Here is a 20,405-nt window from a genome sequence, read left to right as displayed (position 1 = left end):
ACATTTTCCTCTAAGACTTTCCGACTTTGATTTTCAAACAGATCCCCTTTATCCAGTGGCAGAGTTTAATCTTGCCGGCCTAAGAGTCACTCTCCTACTTTACAACATATCTGCACTTAATCCATTTGAGAATTTTATCCGGAAGCCAATTTTATTTCAGAGGTCCTGGAAGGGTAGCTCTCTGTTATACCTCAATATTTCTCAGCACTGCTAATCAAAAGAATAATAATAATAATAATAATAATAATAATACTTGGTTCCTATATCATAATACAAAAATTCCACAGATTTAAAAGCAAAATGTAGCCTGGTGGCGTACCCTGTAATTCCAGCAACTAGAGGAAGCTGAGCCAGGAGGATCATTAAGTTCCAGGCCTTCATCAGTAATACAGCAAGGCTCATAAGCAACTTGACCAGATTCAAAAACAAAAACACGGGCATGTTTTAAATTTTTTTAAAAATAAATAAAAAAAGCAAAAGCACAGGCAAATTTTACAAAATGAGAGTAAAGAAAACCCAAATTCATTAAACAAAAATTTAAAGATATTGAACATATCAGAGGTAGTATCTTCAATTTCTGTAGAAAAGCAAGATCTCTCAGGGGGAAAGAAGAGACCATAGAGGTCCCATAGGTCCTCTAACACAGGAACCCACACACAAAGTGAAGATTCTCCCTCATCCTGTCCTCCCCACAGTGTATAGAGGGAGATACACGCGGCTGCAAGCTCACATCCGCCTAGGAGGGCTCCAGCAGGGCTGAAGTCTCCACGCAGAGACCGGACCAGAGACCACGGTTCAAGCTGCTGCCCAGCTCACCCCACAGCCTGAGAGGACAACTCCCAGCTGCACAGAGGGCTCCAGCGGGGCAAAGTCGCCACTCAGAGAGGGACCGGAGCCCTGGGTTGCGGCTGCCGCCCAGCCCACCCACGGCCGCGGGTAACCAATGTCCGGTCACCCAGGAGGACTCGGCCTGCAGGAGGCGGTCCCGCCACAGCCAGCGCGCGGTTCCCGACGGGTGTCGCCGGTCTCAGAACTCGGGGGCACACTCACCATATCCGGCTTCCGGGGAGGCTCGCGCACTCGGGGTGGATGACAGGGCGACTGGGGACGGGCAGAGCCTCCGAGGCCTGCCAGGCGGAAGAACGGATTCCAATATGGCGGAATCCGGGAACCAAGATCCGGGAGGTTAGGAAATCCTGCCTTCTCCTTTCTAGAAATGTGCTTGATTGGACAGTCCTCATGCACATGTCCCTGATTGGATAGAGCTTGAGACCCCGCCTTCTTATGAGAGTGAATGGATAACCTTCAGCTGAATGAGGCCAAAATAACATTCTTTGCTGGATCTTTCCATTCCCCCTACTAAGCAGGTACATTTGCATTTTTAACCTTGTATATAAGATCATATCCATTTATCAATTGTATGTGTATGTATATGTTAATCACAAATGGACAGAGTACAATGAAAAGAATTTTTAAATTTCCTGTAACTTTGGTGTCTATTCTTGTGAGGAGGAACTTGAAGGAAACAGTCACTTAAGAAAACTATGTGCAATACAAATAATTTAAAATTTTCTTGGATTTTTATATTAAAAATTAAGAAGATTGCCAGGTGTGGTGGCACATGCCTGTAATCCCAGCCGCCCAGGAGGCTGAGGCAGGAGGATTGCGAGTTCAAAGCCAGCCTCAGCAATGGTGAGGCAGTAAGCAACTCAGTGAGAGCTTGTCTCTAAATCAAATACAAAATAGGGTAGAGGATGTGGCTCAGTGGTTGAGTGCAGCTGAGTTCAATCCCTAGTACCAAAAAAGGATGAAATTGTCATATTTTAATCCAAAATATTATCATTGTTTTTAACATAAAATTATTGTGACATCTATACACTAAGTCTTGCTACTAAGTCTTCAAATCTCACATTGTTGTAAGGCTCTAGCACTGTCCAGCTGAGCAGCTACATTCCAACTTTTTGAGCTATAACTCCCTGACCTCAGGGAGGTGAAGGGCTTGACCTCCATTTCATACCACATGTGAGGGAACAGAAAATCTGTAAGGCACCTACTGTTTGCCAGACAACTTGTAATCAACATGTCACTGAATATTAGCATCCTGCCTATCACTATTAGTTTATCCATCACTAGATGATAGGTCATCCCAAAATATATTAGCTTATAACCAATGGTCAGCAATTTATACTGAGCTCATCTGGGCTCCTCCTCCTGTATGTGGTTAGCTGGCTAGGTGGCTCAGCTTCAAAGTGTGATCTGGCTGTCATCTGGGATACCTATTCTCCTCCCCTTGATATCTCATCCTCCAGTAGGCCAATGTGGGCTGGTTCTCATGGATAGCAGGGTTCTAAAAGAAAAAGAGAAAGCATTCAAGACCTTTTGAGCCCTGGCACCATACTGATACACTTTTGTCATCACAGCTTTGTATGAGTTGTAGCAAATAAGGCCATCCCAGATATAAGGTTTGGTAAACAGACTCTGTCTCTTGATGGAAGCAGCAGTAAAAGCACATTGCCAAGGTAATTTCCTGTTTCCATGATTTAAAGTTTAATCTTTTGGTAGATACTGTTGAGTTATGCAGGCATATATGTAGAACTGCATGCATGTGATTTGGCTTAAGCTCACACAGTACCCCATGCTACAGGAGAAACACACATTGGTAGCCTGACAATTAAGTCCAAGGCTGAACTGCAAAATAAGTTTGCTTTAATCTATTTAAACTCTGAAGGTCAAGGCTTTGGGAAGATCTAAAGACATGAGATTCCCTCCTCTTCCCTTGTTTGCTCTCCCATCTCTGCAAGAGGGATGGGCCTTGGCCCAGCAGAAAATGGATAGAATGATATACCTTTGGAGGCTTCCTGGTGGAGTTCCCTGCCATCTGTCAAGGCATTGTCTTTCCCTGTTCTTGACCCTGAGGAGAAATATTGGTAGGTAAAAGTGTTTCATCATCTGTGGCATGAAATGGAGCTTCAAGTCCTGCACTTCCCTGAGTTCAGGGGAGGAGTCAGCTTTCAAAGCTGAAATGTGACTGCTCTGATCTGACATGTGCAGGAGGCTTAAAATAGAGTGAGCTTTGAAGATTTATAGCAAAAGTATATTTACTTCACAATAATTACATATCGATACATACTATAATGATAATATTTTTGATGTATTGTTATTACAGTCAACATTATCTTTTCTTTTAGTATTTTAATGTGAATACTAGTGCCTCCCATTTTATTAGTGTTGGATATTGCTGCCTTAGGGTATTGCTTCCCAGTTCTAAGTTCATGCTACTGCCTCACAAGACCAAAGATCAGAAAAGCTATGGAAACTTTAAAAATAATATTCACTACATTCTTTCCATTTGTGAATAATATGTACATTCACATAATTAAAAAGTTGATATGACCTTGTTGGGCCCATAAGTTGGAAAGCAGCCTATGTTAGGAACTCTTAGGGTTCAGCACTCTGAACCCAGATGTTGCAGTTGGCTCGCTAACCATGCTCAGCCTTATCACCATGGTAACCTGGCTTCCCTTGTGTGCTCAGCCTGTTCCTTTCCTGCTGTTTTTCTGCCATTGACCTTTTAGTCCATGGGTCGCCACTCCTAAGCATGTTGCTAGCTCACTGGGTTATCTGACCCTCAGATCAATCTGCCCAGTAACAGGATATACATACCTTATATATAATCAGAGAGATGATAAATTATTGTACAATGGTACATTAAGAATTGTAATGCAAAATAAATAAATAAATAAATAAATAAATAAAAATCATTAAAAAAACCTTGCCTATGCAGTAATAAAGTAGATCGAGTTCTTTTTTTTAATCAAATGGGGTATAATTTCTCATTTTTCTTTTTTTTATTGGTTGTTCAAAACCTTACAAAGCTCTTGACATATCATATTTCATACATTAGATTCAAGTGGGTTATGAACTCCCATTTTTACCCCAAATACAGATTGCAGAATCACATCGGTTACACATTCACATTTTTACATAATGCCATACTAGTAACTGTTGTATTCTGCTACCTTTCCTATCCTCTACTATCCCCCTCCCCCCATCTTCTCTTTCTATCCCATCTACTGTAATTCATTTCTCTCCTTGTTTTTTCTTCCAATTCCCCTCACAACCTCTTTTATGTAGTTTTTTATAACAATGAGGGTCTCTTTCCATTTCCATGCAATTCCCCTTTTCTCTCTCTTTCCCTCCCATCTCGTGTCTCTGTTTAATGTCAATCTTCTCTTCCTGCTCTTCCTCCCTGCTCTATTTTTAGTTGCTCTCATTATATCAAAGAAGACATTTGGTATTTATTTTTTAGGGATTGGCTAGCTTCACTAAGCGTAATCTGCTCTAGTGCCATCCATTTCCCTGCAAATTCCATGATTTTGTCATTTCTTAGTGCTGCGTAATACTCCATGGTGTATAAATGCCACATTTTTTAATCCATTCATCCATTGAAGGACATCTGGGTTGGTTCCACAGTCTAGTTATTGTGAATTGTGCTGCTATGAACATCGATGTGGCAGTATCCCTGTAGTATGCTCTTTTAAGGTCTTCAGGGAATAGTCCGAGAAGGGTAATAACTGGGTCAAATGGTGGTTCCATTCCCAGCTTTCCCAGGAATCTCCATACTGCTTTCCAAATTGGCCACACCAATTTGCAGTCCCACCAGCAATGTACAGGTGTACCCTTTTCCCCACATCCTTGCCAGCACTTGTTGTTGTTTGACTTCATAGTGGCTGCCAATCGTACTGGAGTGTACAGGTTGTAGAATCGCATTGGTCATACAGTCAAGTATATACACACAGCAATACTAGTGTCTATTTTATTCTGCTGCCCTTCCTATCCGCTCTTCCCCTCCCCTCTCCTCCCATCACTTCTCTCTACCCAATCTAATGTGACACACTTTTTTTCCCCTCACATCATCATACATGTATTCTGTATAACGATGAGGGGTCTCCTTCCATTTTCCACGCAATTCCCCTTCTCCTTCCCTTTCCCTCCCACCTCTCTTCCCTATTTAGTAGTAATCTTCTTCTCATGCTCTTCCTCCCTATCCCCTTTTGAGTCCTCCCCCTTATATCAGAGAAGACATTCAGCATTTGTTTTTTAGGGATTGGCTAACTTCACTTAGCATAATCTGCTCTAATGCCATCCATTTCCCTGCAGATACCATGATCTTGTTATTTTTTAGTGCTGAGTAATATTCCATTGTGTATAAATGCCACATTTTTTTTATCCATTAACCCACTGAAGGACATCTAGTTTAGCTCCACAGTTTAGCTATTGTGAATTGTGCTGCTATAAACACTGATATGGCTGTGTCCATGTAGTATGTTGTTTTTAGGTCCTTTGGTATAGTCTGAGAAAAGGACTAGCTGGGTCAAATGGTGGTTCCATTCCAAGTTTTCCAAGAAATCTCCATACTGCTTTCCATATTGGCTGCACTAATTTTCAGTCCCACCAGCAGTGTATGAGTGTACCTTTTTTCCCACATCCTTGCCAACACTTGTTGTTGTTGTCTTCATAATGGCTGCCATTCTTACTGGGGTGAGATGGTATCTTAGAGTAGTTTTTATTTGCATTTCTCTGATTGCTAGAGATGATGAGCATTTTTTTCATATATTTGTTGATTGATTGTATATCCTTTCCTGAGAAGTGTCTGTTCAGGTCCTTGGCCCATTTATTGATTGGATTATTTGTTTTTTTGGTGCTTATCTTGTTGAGCTCTTTATATACCCTAGATGTGTGAGGGGTAAAAATATGTTCCCAGGATGTAGGCTCTCTATTCACCTCACAGATTATTTCTTTTGCTGAGAAGAAACTTTTTAGTTTGAATCCATCCCATTTGTTGATTCTTGGTTTTAATTCTTGTGCTATAGGAGTCTTATTAAGGAAGTTGGGGCCTAAATCCACATGATGAATATTAGGGTCTACTTTTTCTTCTATTAGATGCAGAGTCTCTGGTCTAATTCCTAGGTCCTTGATCTATCTATTTTGAGTTAACTTTTGTGCATGGTGAGAGAAAGGGATTCAATTTCATTTTGTTGCATATGGATTTCCAGTTTTCCCAGCACCATTTGTTGAAGATGCTATCCTTTCTCCAGTGCATGCTTTTGGCACCTTTATCTAATATAAGATAGTTTTAATTTTGTGGGTTAGTCTCTGTGTCCTCTATTCTATTCCATTGGTCTACCAACCTGTTTTGGTGCCAGTACCATGCTGTTTTTGTTACTATTGCTTTGCAGTATAGTTTAAGGTCTGATATAGCGATACCACCTGTTTCACTCTTCCTGCTTAGAATTGCTTTAGCTATTCTGGGTCTCTTATTCTTCCAGATGAATTTCATGATTGCTTTTTCTATTTCTATGAGGAATGCCATTGGGATTTTGATCAGAATTGCATTAAATCTGTATAGTGTTTTTGGTAATATGGTCATTTTAATTATATTAACTCTGCCTATCCATGAGCAAAGTAGATTTTTCCATCTTCTAAGGACTTCTTCTATTTCTCTCTTTAGGGTTCTGTAGTTTTCATTGTATAGATCTTTTACCTCTTGTTTTAAGTTGATTCCCAAGTATTTTATTTTATTTTTGAGCATATTGTGAATGGGGTAGTTTTCCTCAATTCCTTTTCAGAGGATTTGTCACTGATATACAGAAATGCCTTTGATTTATGGGTGTTGATTTTATATCCTGCCACTTTGCTGAACTCATTTACTAGTTCTAGAAGTTTCCTGGTGGAGTCTTTTGGGTCTTCTAGGTAAATCATACCATCAGCAAATAGTGCTAATTTAAGTTCTTCTTTTCCTAAAGTTATTCCTTTAATTTCTTTCATCTGTCTAATTGCTCTGGCCAGTGTCTCAAGAGCTATGTTGAATAGAAGTGGCGAGAGAGGGCATCCCTGTCTTATTACAGATTTTAGAGGGAATGCCTTCAGTTCTTCTCCGTTTAGAATGATGTTGGCCTGAGGCTTATCGTACATAGCCTTTACAATGTTGAGGTAAGTTCCTGTTATCTCTATTTTTCCTAGTGTTTTAAACATAAAGGGGTACTGTATTTTGTCAAATGCTTTTTCTGTGTCTATCAAGATGATCATATGGTTCTTATCTTTAAGTCTATTGATGTGATGAATTACATTTATTGATTTCCGTATGTTGAACCATCCTTGCATCCCTGGGATGAATCCCACTTGATCATGGTGCACGATGTTTTTGATATGTTTTTGTATTAGACATACCAGAATTTTATTGAGGATTTTTGCATCTATGTTCATTAGAGATATTTGTCTGAAGTTTTCTTTCTTTGAGATGTCTTTGTCTGGTTTTGGAATCAGGGTGATATTGGCCTTGTAGAATGAATTTGGAAGTATTCCCTCTTTTTCTATTTCCTGAAATAGATTGTAGAGTATTGGTATTAGTTCCTCTTTAAAGGTCTTGTAAAACTCAGCTGTATATCATTTTGGGCTTTTCTTGGTTGGTAATATTTTGATGGCTTCATCTATTTCCTCACTTGATATTGGTCTGTTTATGTTGTATATATCTTCCTGACTCAGTCTGGGCAGATCATATGACTTAATGAATTTATTGATGCCTTCACTATCTTCTATTTTAATAGAGTATAACATTTCAAAATAATTTCTAATTATCTTATGTATTTCTGTAGTGCCTCTTGTGATATTGCCTTTTTTGTCCAGTATGCTAGTAATTTGGGTTCTCTCTCTTCTTCTCTTCATTAGCATGGCTAAGGGTCTGTCAATCTTATTTATTTTTTCAAAGAACCAACTTTTAGTTTTGTCAATTTTTTCAGTAGTTTCTTTTGTTTTGATTTCAGCTCTGATTTTAATCATTTCTTGCCTTCAATCTATGATTATTTTGTAAGGTATATAGGGACAGAATTTTATTTTCTTCATTTATATCCATTTGATTTAGCAACATTGGTTGAAAGTTTGATAACAATGTGAAAAAGCAAAAAACTAAAAATTTAATAGAACATACATACATCATCTACTATATCAGAAGATGTATCATACACCTCTTTCTATCTTCACAACATCATGTAGTATAAGTCCTTATTTTTAATTGAGAAATGAAGAAAACGATATTCCAAGAGCTGAGCATGCTGCTCAGAAATAACATCTACTAATCAAAAGAGCCACAAATGCAGTGGAGGAAACCAAGCCAGACATTTCCCTGGGGATTACGACTGAATCATCAGAGTCACCTTTTACTGAGCAAATACTCTATAAGACCTGAGGTAGAAATGTGTGTAAGGAGAGTATTTTTGAAAGTAACCTCAAAGAGTAGGTGCAAGGAAGTAGGAAAAGTGAGACAGGAAGGGAGGAAAAGGCAGAGAAAGGTGTGCTGCTGAGTTGTGGACCACTGTGAGAAATCAGGGTTCTGGGTAGTCCCTGAGGGTCCAGGTTGCAGGCATCTCAGTGATCCCCTGAGCCATGGGAAGCTGACACCTCTGCCTCTCATGTGGCAGTTGCCATCAGCCACATTGACCTCCCTGTGAATGAGCCAAGTGAACTCTCTTGGACTTGGGAAATAATTGTGGCAAAAGAATCGAGAGTCAAGGCTTAAATTGATTGGGGCTGTGTCCCTGTGTATGGGGTCTGTCCTCCAAATCAGCAGCTGGGCTGAGGGGCAGAGCCAGGGCCCTCAGAGGACCTGTGCACTTTAAAAGTGGCATTCAAACCCCACTGCAAGTCTCGCTTTCCTCTTAACTCCTCAAGGCTGGCAGCACCCTCTCAAGTAGAGCAGCAGCTGGAACAATTAGTAGAAGAATCACGGTCCTGCTGCTGTAGCTGGTGCTGAGGCTGTACCCGATGTGACTTCTTCATACAGTTCTTCAGTTTTAAGTTGGCACAACTGAACACTCACACTTAGGGCTACGTGGCACACAGGGAAGGGACACTTGTTGGAGAAAGCACACATCTGCATGTGCTGCAGCACACCTTTTAGCATTTTCTACTAACCACATGGTATATTAACTAGCACTTGCAGAATTTTATGATATTTAACAGTTTTGTGAATTATTTTCAGACAGTTTCAGCATTTGCCTGTGAACATGAGAATGACAATTGGGGAATTTAAAGCAAAGCAAAAGTTTCAGCCACCCAGATCATCACAGCATGTGCAAAGCCCACTAAGCTCACAGGTAGTAACAGGACTATTCAGAGGATACCATCACTTGGTTCAGTTTAACTTTGTTTACGAGTTGATGCATCACTGCCCAGGGTCCATTACAAACATAGTTCCCAGGTCAGTCAGCTTGTTCAATTCTAGGACTTCCAGCATGCCCTGTGAAGAGCTCTGTGCATCTACCCCCAACCCCCAGCAAAATCACAGGAAATTGCTAGACAGAGCAACAGCAGCAACAGCCAGTCATGTTCATTCATTGGGAATGGTTCCAGGATGTATGAAGATGTAAAAGGCAGTGTAACGCTCAGTTTCTTCTTTTTACTCTTTTTTTTTCTTTTTTTTTAATTGGTTGTTCAAAACCTTACAAGGCTCTTGACATATCATATTTCAGACATTAGTTTCAAGTGAGTTATGAACTCCCATTTTTACCCCAAATACAGATTGCAGAATCACATCAGTTACACATTCACCTTTTTACATAATGCCATACTAGTAACTGTTGTATTCTGCTACCTTTCCTATCCTCTACTATCCCCCCTCCTCTCCCCTCCCATCTTCTCTCTCTATCCCATCTACTGTAATTCATTTCTCTCCTTGTTTTTTCTTCCAATTCCCCTCACAACCTCTTTTATGTAGTTTTTTTATAACAATGAGGGTCTCTTTCCATTTCCATGCAATTCCCCTTTTCTCTCTTTCCCTCCCATCTCTTGTCTCTGTTTAATGTCAATCTTCTCTTCCTGCTCTTCCTCCCTGCTCTATTCTTAGTTGCTCTCATTATATCAAAGAAGACATTTGGTATCTATTTTTTAGGGATTGGCTGGCTTCACTAAGCATAATATGCTCTAGTGCCATCCATTTCCCTGCAAATTCCATGATTTTGTCATTTCTTAGTGCTGCGTAATACTCCATGGTGTATAACTGCCACATTTTTTAATCCATTCATCCATTGAAGGGCATCTGGGTTGGTTCCACAGTCTAGCTATTGTGAATTGTGCTGCTATGAACATCGATGTGGCAGTATCACTGTAGTACGCTCTCTTAAGGTCTTCAGGGAATAGACCAAGAAGGGCAATAACTGGGTCAAATGGTGGTTCCATTCCCAGCTTTCCCAGGAATCTCCATTCTGCTTTCCAAATTGGCTGAACCAATTTGCATTCCCACCAGCAATGTACAAGAGTACCCTTTTCCCCACATCCTCTCCAGCACTTGTTATTGTTTGACTTCCTAATGGCTGCCAATCTTACTGGAGTGAGATGGTATCTTAGGGTAGTTTTGATTTGCATTTCTCTGACTGCTAGAGATGGTGAGCATTTTTTCATGTATTTGTTGATTGATTGTATGTCCTCCTCTGAGAAGTGTCTGTTCAGGTCCTTGGCCCATTTGTTGATTGGGGTATTTGTTGTCTTATTGTCTAATTTTTTGAGTTCTTTGTATACTCTGGATATTAAGGCTCTGTCTGAAGTGTGAGGAGTAAAAATTTGTTCCCATGATGTAGGCTCCCGATTTACTTCTCTTATTGTTTCTCTTGCTGTGAAAAAACTTTTTAGTTTAAGTAAGTCCCATTTGTTGATTCTTGCTGTTAACTCTTGTGCTATAGGCGTCCTGTTAAGGAATTTGGAGCCTGATCCCACAATATGTAGATCGTAGCCAACTTTTTCTTCTATCATAAGCAGAGTCTCTGATTTGATATCCTGGTCCTTGATCCATTTTGAGCTCACTTTTGTGCATGGTGAGAGGAGGGGATTCAGTTTCATTTTGTTGCATATGGATTTCCAGTTTTCCCAGCACCATTTGTTGAAGATGCTATCCTTCCTCCATTGCATGCTTTTAGCCCCTTTATCAAATATAAGATAGTTGTAACTTTGTGGATTAGTCTCTGTATCCTCTATTCTATACCATTGGTCCACCCGCCTGTTTTGGTACCAGTACCATGCTGTTTTTGCTACTATTGCTCTGTAGTATAGTTTGAAATCTGGTATTGCTATACCACCTGATTCACACTTCCTGCTCAGAATTGCTTTTGCTATTCTGGGTCTTTTATTTCTCCATATGAATTTCATGATTGCTTTATCTATTTCTACAAGCAATGCCATTGGGATTTTGATTGGCATTGCATTAAACCTATAGAGGACTTTTGGTAATATCACCATTTTGATGATGTTAGTTCTGCCTATCCATGAACAGGGTATATCTTTCCATCTTCTAAGATCTTCTTCTACTTCTCTTTTTAGGGTTCTGTAGTTTTCATTGTATAAATCTTTCACCTCTTTTGTTAGGCTGATTCCCAAGTATTTTATTTTTTTTTTTGAGGATATTGTGAATGGAGTGTTTTTCCTCACTTCCGTTTCAGAAGTTTTGTCACTGATATACAGAAATGCCTTTGATTTGTGCGTGTTGATTTTATATCCTGCCACTTTGCCGAATTCATTTATTAGTTCTAGTAGTTTTTTTGTAGACCCTTTTGGGTCTTCTATGTATAGAATCATGTCATCTGCAAATAGTGATAATTTAAGTTCATCTTTTCCAATTTTTATGCCTTTAATTTCTTTCGTTTGTCTAATTGCTCTGGCCAGTGTTTCGAGAACTATATTGAATAGAAGTGGTGATAAAGGGCATCCCTGTCTTGTTCCAGATTTTAGAGGGAATGCCTCCAATTTTTCTCCGTTCAGAATGATGTTAGCCTGGGGCTTAGCATAGATAGCTTTTACAATATCAAGGTAAGTTCCTGTTATCCCTAGTTTTTCTAATGTTTTGAACATAAAGGGATGCTGTACTTTGTCGAATGCTTTTTCTGCGTCTATCGAGATGATCATATGGTTCTTATCTTTAAGTCTATTGATATGGTGAATAACATTTATTGATTTCCGTATATTGAACCATCCCTGCATCCCAGGGATGAATCCTACTTGATCATAGTGCACAATTTTTTTGATGTGTCTTTGTATCCGATTCGCCAGAATTTTATTGAGGATTTTTGCATCTAGGTTCATCAGAGATATTGGTCTGTAGTTTTCTTTCTTTGAAGTGTCTTTGTCTGGTTTCAGAATCAATGTGATGTTGGCCTCATAGAATGAATTTGGAAGAACTCCCTCTTTTTCTATTTCCTGAAATAACTTGAAAAGTATTGGTATTAATTCTTCTTTAAAGGTTTTGTAAAACTCCGCTGTATACCCATCCGGTCCTGGGCTTTTCTTGGTTGGTAGTCCTTTGATTACTTCTTCAATTTCATCCATTGATATTGGTCTGTTCAAATCGTGTGTGTCCTCCTGACTCAGTCTGGGCAAGTCATATGTCTTAAGAAATTTATCGATGTCTTCACTATCTTCTATTTTATTGGAATATAGGTTTTCAAAATAATTTCTAATTATCTTCTGTATTTCTGTGGCGTCTGTTGTGATATTGCCTTTTTCATCCCTTATGTTAGTAATTTGAGTTCTCTCTCTTCTTCTCTTCGTTAGCATGGCTAAGGGTCTGTCAATCTTGTTTATTTTTTCAAAGAACCAACTTTTAGTTTTGTCAATTTTTTCAATAGTTTCTTTTGTTTCAAATTCATTGATTTCCGCTCTGATTTTAATTATTTCTTGCTTTCTGCTGCATTTACTATTGTTTTGCTCTTCCTTTTCTAGGGCTTTGAGATGAAGTGTGAGCTCATTTATTTGTTGGTTTTTCCTTTTTTTGAGGAATGACCTCCAGGCGATGAATTTCCCTCTTAAAACTGCTTTCATTGTGTCCCATAGATTCCGATATGTTGTGTCTGAATTTTCATTTATCTCTAAGAATTTTTTGATTTCCTCCTTTATGTCTTCTGTAACCCCTTGATCATTCAGTAACATATTGTTCATTTTCCATGTGATATTGGATTTTCCCTTCCTTCTTTTATCATTAATTTCCAGTTTCAATCCATTATGATCAGATAAAATGCATGGTATAATCTCCACCCCTTTATATTTATTGAGGGTTGCCCTATGGCATAATATATGGTCTATTTTTGAGAAGGATCCATGTGCTGCTGAGAAAAAAGTATATCCATTCGATGATGGTTGGTATATTCTATATATGTCAGTTAAGTCTAGGTTATTGATTGTGGTATTGAGTTCTATAGTTTCTTTATTCAACTTTTGCTTGGAGGTTCTGTCCAATGGTGAGAGAGGTGTGTTGAAGTCACCCATAATTATTGTGTTGTGATCTATTTGATTCTTGAACTTGAGGAGAATTTGTTTTATGTATTTCGCAGCACCGTTATTTGGTGCATAAATATTGATAATTGTTATATCTTGTTGTTTAATGGTTCCTTTCAACAGTATATAATGTCCTTCCTTATCCCTTTGGATTAACTTAGTCTTGAAGTCGATTTTATTCGATATGAGGATGGCCACACCTGCTTGCTTGCGCGGACTGTGTGCGTGGTATATTTTTCCCCAATCTTTCACCTTCAGCCTGTGTATGTCTTTTCCAGTCAGGTGTGTCTCCTGGAGGCAGCATATTGTTGGATTTGTTTTTTTAATCCATGTTACCAGCCTATGTCGCTTTATTGGAGTGTTTAAACCATTAATGTTTAGAGTTACTATTGATATATGGTTTGTACTTCCAGCCATGTTTGATTATTTATCTCTCTCTTTTTTTTTAATATTTCGTTTGTTTCTCCATGATTAGCTTTCCCCGCTCCGTCTGTCTTTACTGAGGTACTTCCCACTGTTGGCTTTGGTTATTGTTTTCCATTTCTTCCTCGTGAAGTGTTTTGCTCAAGATGCTTTGCAACGCTGGTTTTCTGGCTGCAAATTCTTTTAGTTTTTGTTTATCGTGAAAGATTTTTATTTCGTTGTCGTATCCGAAGCTTAATTTTGCTGGGTACAGAATTCTTGGTTGGCATCCGTTGTCTTTCAGTGTTTGAAATACGTTGTTCCAGGATCTTCTCGCTTTCAGCGTCTGAGTTGAAAAGTCCATTGTTAACCTTATTGGTTTACCCCTGAATGTAATCTTTCTCTTTTCTCTTGTAGCTTTTAATATTTTCTCTTTGTTCTGTATATTGGATATCTTCATAACAATGTGTCTTGGCGTTGGTCTACTGTGATTTTGTATGCTCGGTGTCCTGTATGTATCTACAATTTGTATATCTGTTTCCTTTTTTATTTCTGGAAAGTTTTCTGCAATTATTTCATCTAGTAGATTACTCATTCCCCTGGTTTGAATCTCTATCCCTTCTTCTATCCCAATGACTCTTAAATTTGTTTTTTTTATATTATCACATATCTCTTGTAGGTTTCTCTCGTGATTTTTAACCAGCCTATCTGAGTTGGCTAGACTCTTTTCCAGATGATATATTTTGTCTTCGTTATCTGACGTTCTGGCTTCTACTTGCTCCGCTCTATTAATGATACTCTCATTTGAGTTTTTAATTTGGTTTATAATTTTCCTCATTTCTAAGATCATTGTTTGATTCTTTTTTATAGTCTCTATCTCCTGATAAAGATGCTTAACTTCTTCTTTTATCTGTTTATGTACTTCATTCTCAATGTGTTCTTTCGCTGCTTGAATTTGCTGTCTCGTATCCTCTTTAAGGTTCCGTTCCATCTGTCTCAGGTGATCCATGAGTTCTTTATATGACCATTTTTCTGATGACTCTATATCCTCCTGAATATTTAGGCTGCCCTGCATTGTTTGCACTCCTTTTCTTCCTTGCTTTTTCATGCTGTTCATATTGTTTCTTGTTCTGTTTGACTGCTGAGTTACTGTTTACTCCTATAAATTTATTTGATGCTTGGGAGGAAAGGTATTAGAAGGGATGGGAAGAAGTCACTAAAGAGAATGAGAGTAAGCAGGTAGAATTCAAGGAAGGGGGAATAAGAAAATTGGAAAGAAATGTAAAGGCAGGAGAAAAGAAGGAAAGAACAAAATAGAAAATTTAAAAGAATTTAAAAAAATAATAATAGTAGAAATGAAAAATGAAATTAAAAAAAATAGAATAAAATAAAATAAGATGGATTAAAAAAACATTTAAAAGGACAGAAAAAAAAATTATAAATGTAGTCCTAGAGTTCGATTAACTGCTCTTCCAGTAGATGGAGCTATGCCTACCGGGCCAAGTCTCTCCTCTCAGTAGGCGGGAGTCAATCACTGTGCAGCAGTTCTTCCTCCTGGACTTGGCGAGTCTCCACTCCTGCTGTGGGCAGGGCCTTTCCCAGAGCTGGTCAGGGGTCGTTTGCAGCACTGGGCTGGCAGGTGGGGGGTGGTCGTCTGTAGCTCCAAACCACCAGAGGAGGTTCACAGAGTCGGGCCGGCCGGGGCCGAGCAGGCAGCGCCCGCTCCCCCACTCACTGCAAGGTTGCCGGCAGCAGCTGCTTGGCGCCAGCCGGTGGTGGTTCACAAAGCCACGGCGGGCGTGGGCCCTGGCAGGCAGCGCCCGTTCCTAAGTTTGCTGTAGCGTGTGGGCGGCGGCAGTTCACAGAGCCAGGTGGCGGGGGCCCAGGCGGTCAATGTCTGCTCCTATGTTCGCTGTAACATGTGGACTGTAACCACCCGGCAGCGGCCGGTGGTGGATCACGGAGCCTGGCCGGTGTGGGCCCAGGCAGGCCACGCCCGCTCCTAAGCTCGGTGCACCCTGTGGGCCGCTCGTCTGGCAGCGGCCAGCAGCGGTTCACAGAGCCAGGCCGGTGTGAGCCCAGGCAGGCCCGCCCGCTCCTAAGATTGATGCTACGTGTGAGCAGCGGCTGGCTGTGGTTCACAGAACCGGGCGGCGGGGGCCCAGGTGGTCAATGTCTGCTCCTACGTTTGCTGCAACGTGTGGGCTGCAGCCACCCAGCAGCGGCTGGTGGTGGATCACGGAGCCGGGCCGGTGTGGGCCCAGGCAGGCCACGCCCGCTCCTAAGATTGCTGCTACGAGTGAGCAGCAGCCATTTGGCGGCGGCTGGCGGGGCTGTGCCCCTGCTCTGCGTTGCCGAGATTCAGTAGTCTGTGACAAGCAGACACCTCCAATTAAACTTACTAGTTCCCGGTAGGTCTCCTTTCAGTGGAATTTTGCTTGAAGTTTCTCAGCCTGACGCATGTGGGTGTATTAATGAGTCTCTCTGATCCCCTTACCACGGACGCATTGAATGTGCTGCCTCTTCGCCGGCGGCCATGTTGGGCTCTCCTCTTCTTTTTACTCTTAACTGAGCTAGAAAGCAATAGTATGAAATTACAAATAAAACATACCCTTCTTCCTATACCATATGGAAATGTAACATATTTGCTAATTAGAATACAAAGAAGTTGGGTGGCAGTGAAGCTGTAATGGGTTAATGTGACTCCAGGTGATAAATCAGGAAAAAAAGAAAAAATTCAAATCAAGAGAGCAATGGATAATAAATAAGGTTAAGATGACTAAATTCATAAATACCTTTTACCTCTCAGCTTTTTCAAAAGGCAAAACACCAGGGAAAAATAGAAGACTCAGGTAAATTCAGATATTACACAGGAGATGTTACTATCTCCCTTAGAAAAACAAAATTATATTTAGAGAAAAGTAATATGAACAATTATTATGTCATTGTATTAGGTAATTCACATGAAATGGGCCAGTATCTGGAAACACAGACTAGACACAAGATAGAAAATAATGTGAAGAGACCTATCACAAGTGCAGAGGGTTTCATCAGCAATAATTATTGGCTGTACACCAAGAAGTCTCATGTCCCTGTTATAGTACACTGGAGAATGCTACCAAACACCGGGGGATATAATATTAGTTCTTCCCCAGTGCTCTAAAACATGAATAGTAGAAGCAGTTCTCATCTCATTTTGAGTCAATAGTGCAGTGATGCCAAAATTGTACAAAATTATCCACAAAAAATAATAAAAAGGGACTGGGGCTGTGGCTCAGTGGTAGAGTGCTCGCTTAGCACGTGTGAGGTCCTGGGTTCGATTCTCAGCACCACATAAAAATAAATAAATAAAATAAAGGTTAAAAAATAATAACAAAACTACTTATTCTGGGCTGGGGATGTAACTTAGTGGTCTAGTGGTTTTGCCTATAGCCTATGAGTTTATGTGTTTCATTCCCAGCATGCAAACAAACCAAAAAAAAAAAGCCATAAAAATTCTTTTTTAAACAAAAATATTTATTTTTTTAAATGTAGTTCACTTGGCTTTGTTGTTTCAGGGCCTTTGGTGAGTCAGTGTCATGGTGGGAGTACATGCTTGAGCTGAGCTTCTCACCTCAGGGTGACTGGGAAGCAGAGAGAAAGCACAGAGACAGAAGATACCCTTCATGGTTATACCCTCAGTGACCTGCCTCCCCACTACCCCACCTGTTAAGGTTTTACTACTTTCCAGCAGCCCATGTGTCATTGCTAGAAACACCGAGGTGCCACAAGAATTCAGGCATGTAGATGGGCATGGCAGACTCTACTCCTGCCAGAAGGGTGTGCCACCAAACCTGGCTGGCAAGTGCTGGGCGGACAGTCCGCCTGCTTTTATCCCTGACACAGTGTCTGAAAGGCCAAGGTCCGTCGTCGGAGATTAAAATGCACACACAAAGATAGCAGTGACAAAGATGAAGCACTTTACTGCAAGCTGGTTCTAGCTTTTATAGAAAGTGAGAGTCAGTTATCTTAAACCAGGAAGCTCCCGGGGCCAATCATACTAAAGGTCAGATCATCACCTACGGTGCATGCACGTCTACACTGCATAAGATTCATGGGGGGCACGAGCTGTCCACGATCACAGAAGATGGGAGGACCAATTAGAAAATTTTCAAAACAACTTGTTATCTGCCCACTGGCAACTTGCCTGCCGCCATGTTGCATTAGGGGCTCCTTATCTAAAAGGCCCAGGGAGTTCTAGCCGCCCACTGGCAATTTGCCCACCACCATGTTTGAAAGGCCCGGGGAGTTCTCAGGGAGACTCCCAACAGTGTCACCCCTTGCCCTGATAGGAGGAGGTCTGGGTTATACTCTGTCAGTTGGCTAATTTTAAAATTGGGGTGGGCAAAGGGAAGGGCTAAAGTTAAAATGGGTACAATTGGATCTTACCAATTAAGGCTTAGTACTATGTTCTGAAAGTGGACGACCAAACTTTCTGTTTCTCACATTATGAATCTACATATGGATTAATCCTTTGATGAGGCAGAACCCTCACGATCCTATCACCTCCCAAAGACCTTCCCTCTGAATGCTGCTGAACTAGGGACAACGCCCTCAACATATGAATTTTGGGGGGACATTTCACATCAAGCCATAGCTTAGCATGTATCACTTCCATTTATACACCATTGGCCAACCAAGGCAAATGGAAGATTATAAATGATCTTTGAGTTTCACTGTGAGGGGATCTGTAATCCTTAGTCATAGAAAACCACCACAGTTAATACTATGTAAGAATCATGCCCCAACCCCCACCAGCCCCCATCTATGTGGAAGCTTATTCTAAACCCAAATATGATTGTATTTGGAGATTGTGAGAAACACACTCACCTGTCCAAACCCAAAGAATGGATTGAGAGACAAAGGTATGGAGAAAGCAAGACTTTAATGATGATCTTGCAAGATCTGGTGTCTGAGGGAGCAGGCACACCCAGAGCAGTTGCAATCAGCATTTTATCCTTTAGTACATAAGCCCCTCCTTGCCCCTGCACCCCTACTGTGGGGTATGCCATCACCTAGGTTTTACTGTCTCCTATTGGGTTTTTTAAAGAAATGCATCTTTAATTGTCCCCCACCTCCCTTTGTTCTCTTGTAGCTGGAAAGCCTTCTTGAGGTGAGTGCATCTTGCAGTTTACCTCTCTGTTGGTTCAGCAGGCCCTTTCCCCTCACCTCCTATCTGTAAAGGGACTGTGAATTTTCCACACTCTAATGTTACCTCCTTGTAACTTTCCATTCTGTTCTCTCCTGCTGCTTTTCTTACCTCCCATATTTATATTCAAGGCTAAATACTGTATTTTGAAAATGGCCACCAGACTTTCCATTTCTCACGGAGATGTCATTTGGGAGGTAGTTATGGTAAAATGAACTCCTCAGGGTGGGCTATAGGATTGATGGTGTTGAAAGGAGATGGGATTCTCTCTCCTTTTCCATGAAAGGATATGTGTAAGCCAGGAGGAGACCACACCAGGAACTGAATCAGCTGGCTGCTGGACCTGGGTTCCCAGCCTGTAGAACTGCCAGAACCAAGTTCCACTGGAGCGTCTCAGTCTGTGGTATTCCCAGCCGCTGAAGCAGGGAGGGACACAAAGATTGCCTATCATACATTGTCTGTGTTTGCCTGCTTACTTTCTCATAGCAACTTTGAATCAACTTGTTTGCATCTACAAGTGTGTAGTTTGTATGAGATAATCACAGTGACTGGCTTAGGGAACACTGATATCCCTATGCACAATTTTACTGTTTATGAATGTCTTTTTATTTGCTTTTTTTTCATCTTCCATTTTTATTCTCCTCTCATCCACTTGCCTACCTTTTGTTGTCTTGCTGGAAGATTTTTCTTTTTGATATTTTTATTATTTTATGGATATTTGTACATATGTAAAGACTTTAATATGTGGTATTTATAGTCTTCTACTTTATTGAATATTCCTATTTTGAGTCACCTTTCAGGAGATTCTTTTACAATCTTTACTTTTGTTTTCCCCTTTTTGTTTGTATTAATGTCTCTCAAGTAGCACTCAGTGCTGTGATGATGGAGAATGCTTCTCCTCCCTGTGTCCACTTGAACTGTCATGCTGCCTTGGGTCTAAGACACATGTGTTCACATTCAGGTCATGCCATCATATTGAAGTTGCTCATTACAAGTGGGATATTATTTTTAAAGACACTTCCTCAGAGTCTATAATGGGTGACATTTGGTTTTCCACAGTGCTATGTGTATGATGAAATACATTCATTTATTTCTTAATATTGAACTTGGCTTTAATGTAGAAATATATTTTAAATGTTCTTCTGCACTTCTCATATCTTTATCTTCCCATCAAATTCTTCTTTCAACTTCTAGGTTTTCTTCAAGCCATTTCATCCACTTAGATGGCTTCAGCAGTCCCTGAGGTATTGCTGCTTCCTGAATCTTTAATTTATCTTTGACCTCTCTTCTGAGTTGTGGACCATGCATCCACTTACCAGGTGGGCATCCCTACACATCTGATTACAGGGACTTCGAACACAGCATGTCTGAGACTGCCCATCATGGCCATTGTTGTATTTTCCAGCCTAGGTCTACACTGCTGCTTATGCAGATAGCTTGGGAGTAAATGCCTGTTTTTGCAGTAGGCATTTATTTTCAAGCTGAAATTAGTACAGTGTTC

General features: G+C 40.4%; 1 protein-coding gene and 1 long non-coding RNA gene across 4 annotated transcripts in view; one reads left to right on the top strand and one right to left on the bottom strand.

The window, feature by feature from the left end:
• LOC144256753 (uncharacterized) overlaps positions 1 to 1,154 on the bottom strand; it is a 34,409-nt gene extending 33,255 nt beyond the window's left edge. For both annotated transcript variants that reach the window (XM_077802241.1, XM_077802243.1), the window contains exon 1: positions 1,051 to 1,154. Coding sequence is in view for 1 of the 2 variants with exons in the window: in XM_077802243.1 (XP_077658369.1) it covers positions 1,051 to 1,053 (3 nt within the window). In the remaining variant the exon portion in view is untranslated. The remainder of the gene's footprint in view (positions 1 to 1,050) is intronic.
• A 73-nt stretch (positions 1,155 to 1,227) lies between these two features.
• LOC144254664 (uncharacterized) overlaps positions 1,228 to 20,405 on the top strand; it is a 91,541-nt gene continuing 72,363 nt past the window's right edge. For both annotated transcript variants that reach the window (XR_013343555.1, XR_013343556.1), the window contains exon 1: positions 1,228 to 1,367. This is a non-coding gene — a long non-coding RNA (uncharacterized LOC144254664). The remainder of the gene's footprint in view (positions 1,368 to 20,405) is intronic.

Source organism: Urocitellus parryii, chromosome 1, assembly GCF_045843805.1.
Source record: "Urocitellus parryii isolate mUroPar1 chromosome 1, mUroPar1.hap1, whole genome shotgun sequence".
Lineage (NCBI taxonomy): Eukaryota > Metazoa > Chordata > Mammalia > Rodentia > Sciuridae > Urocitellus > Urocitellus parryii.
Note: the sequence above shows the minus strand (reverse complement) of the source record. Positions and strands in the feature narration are given on the sequence as shown.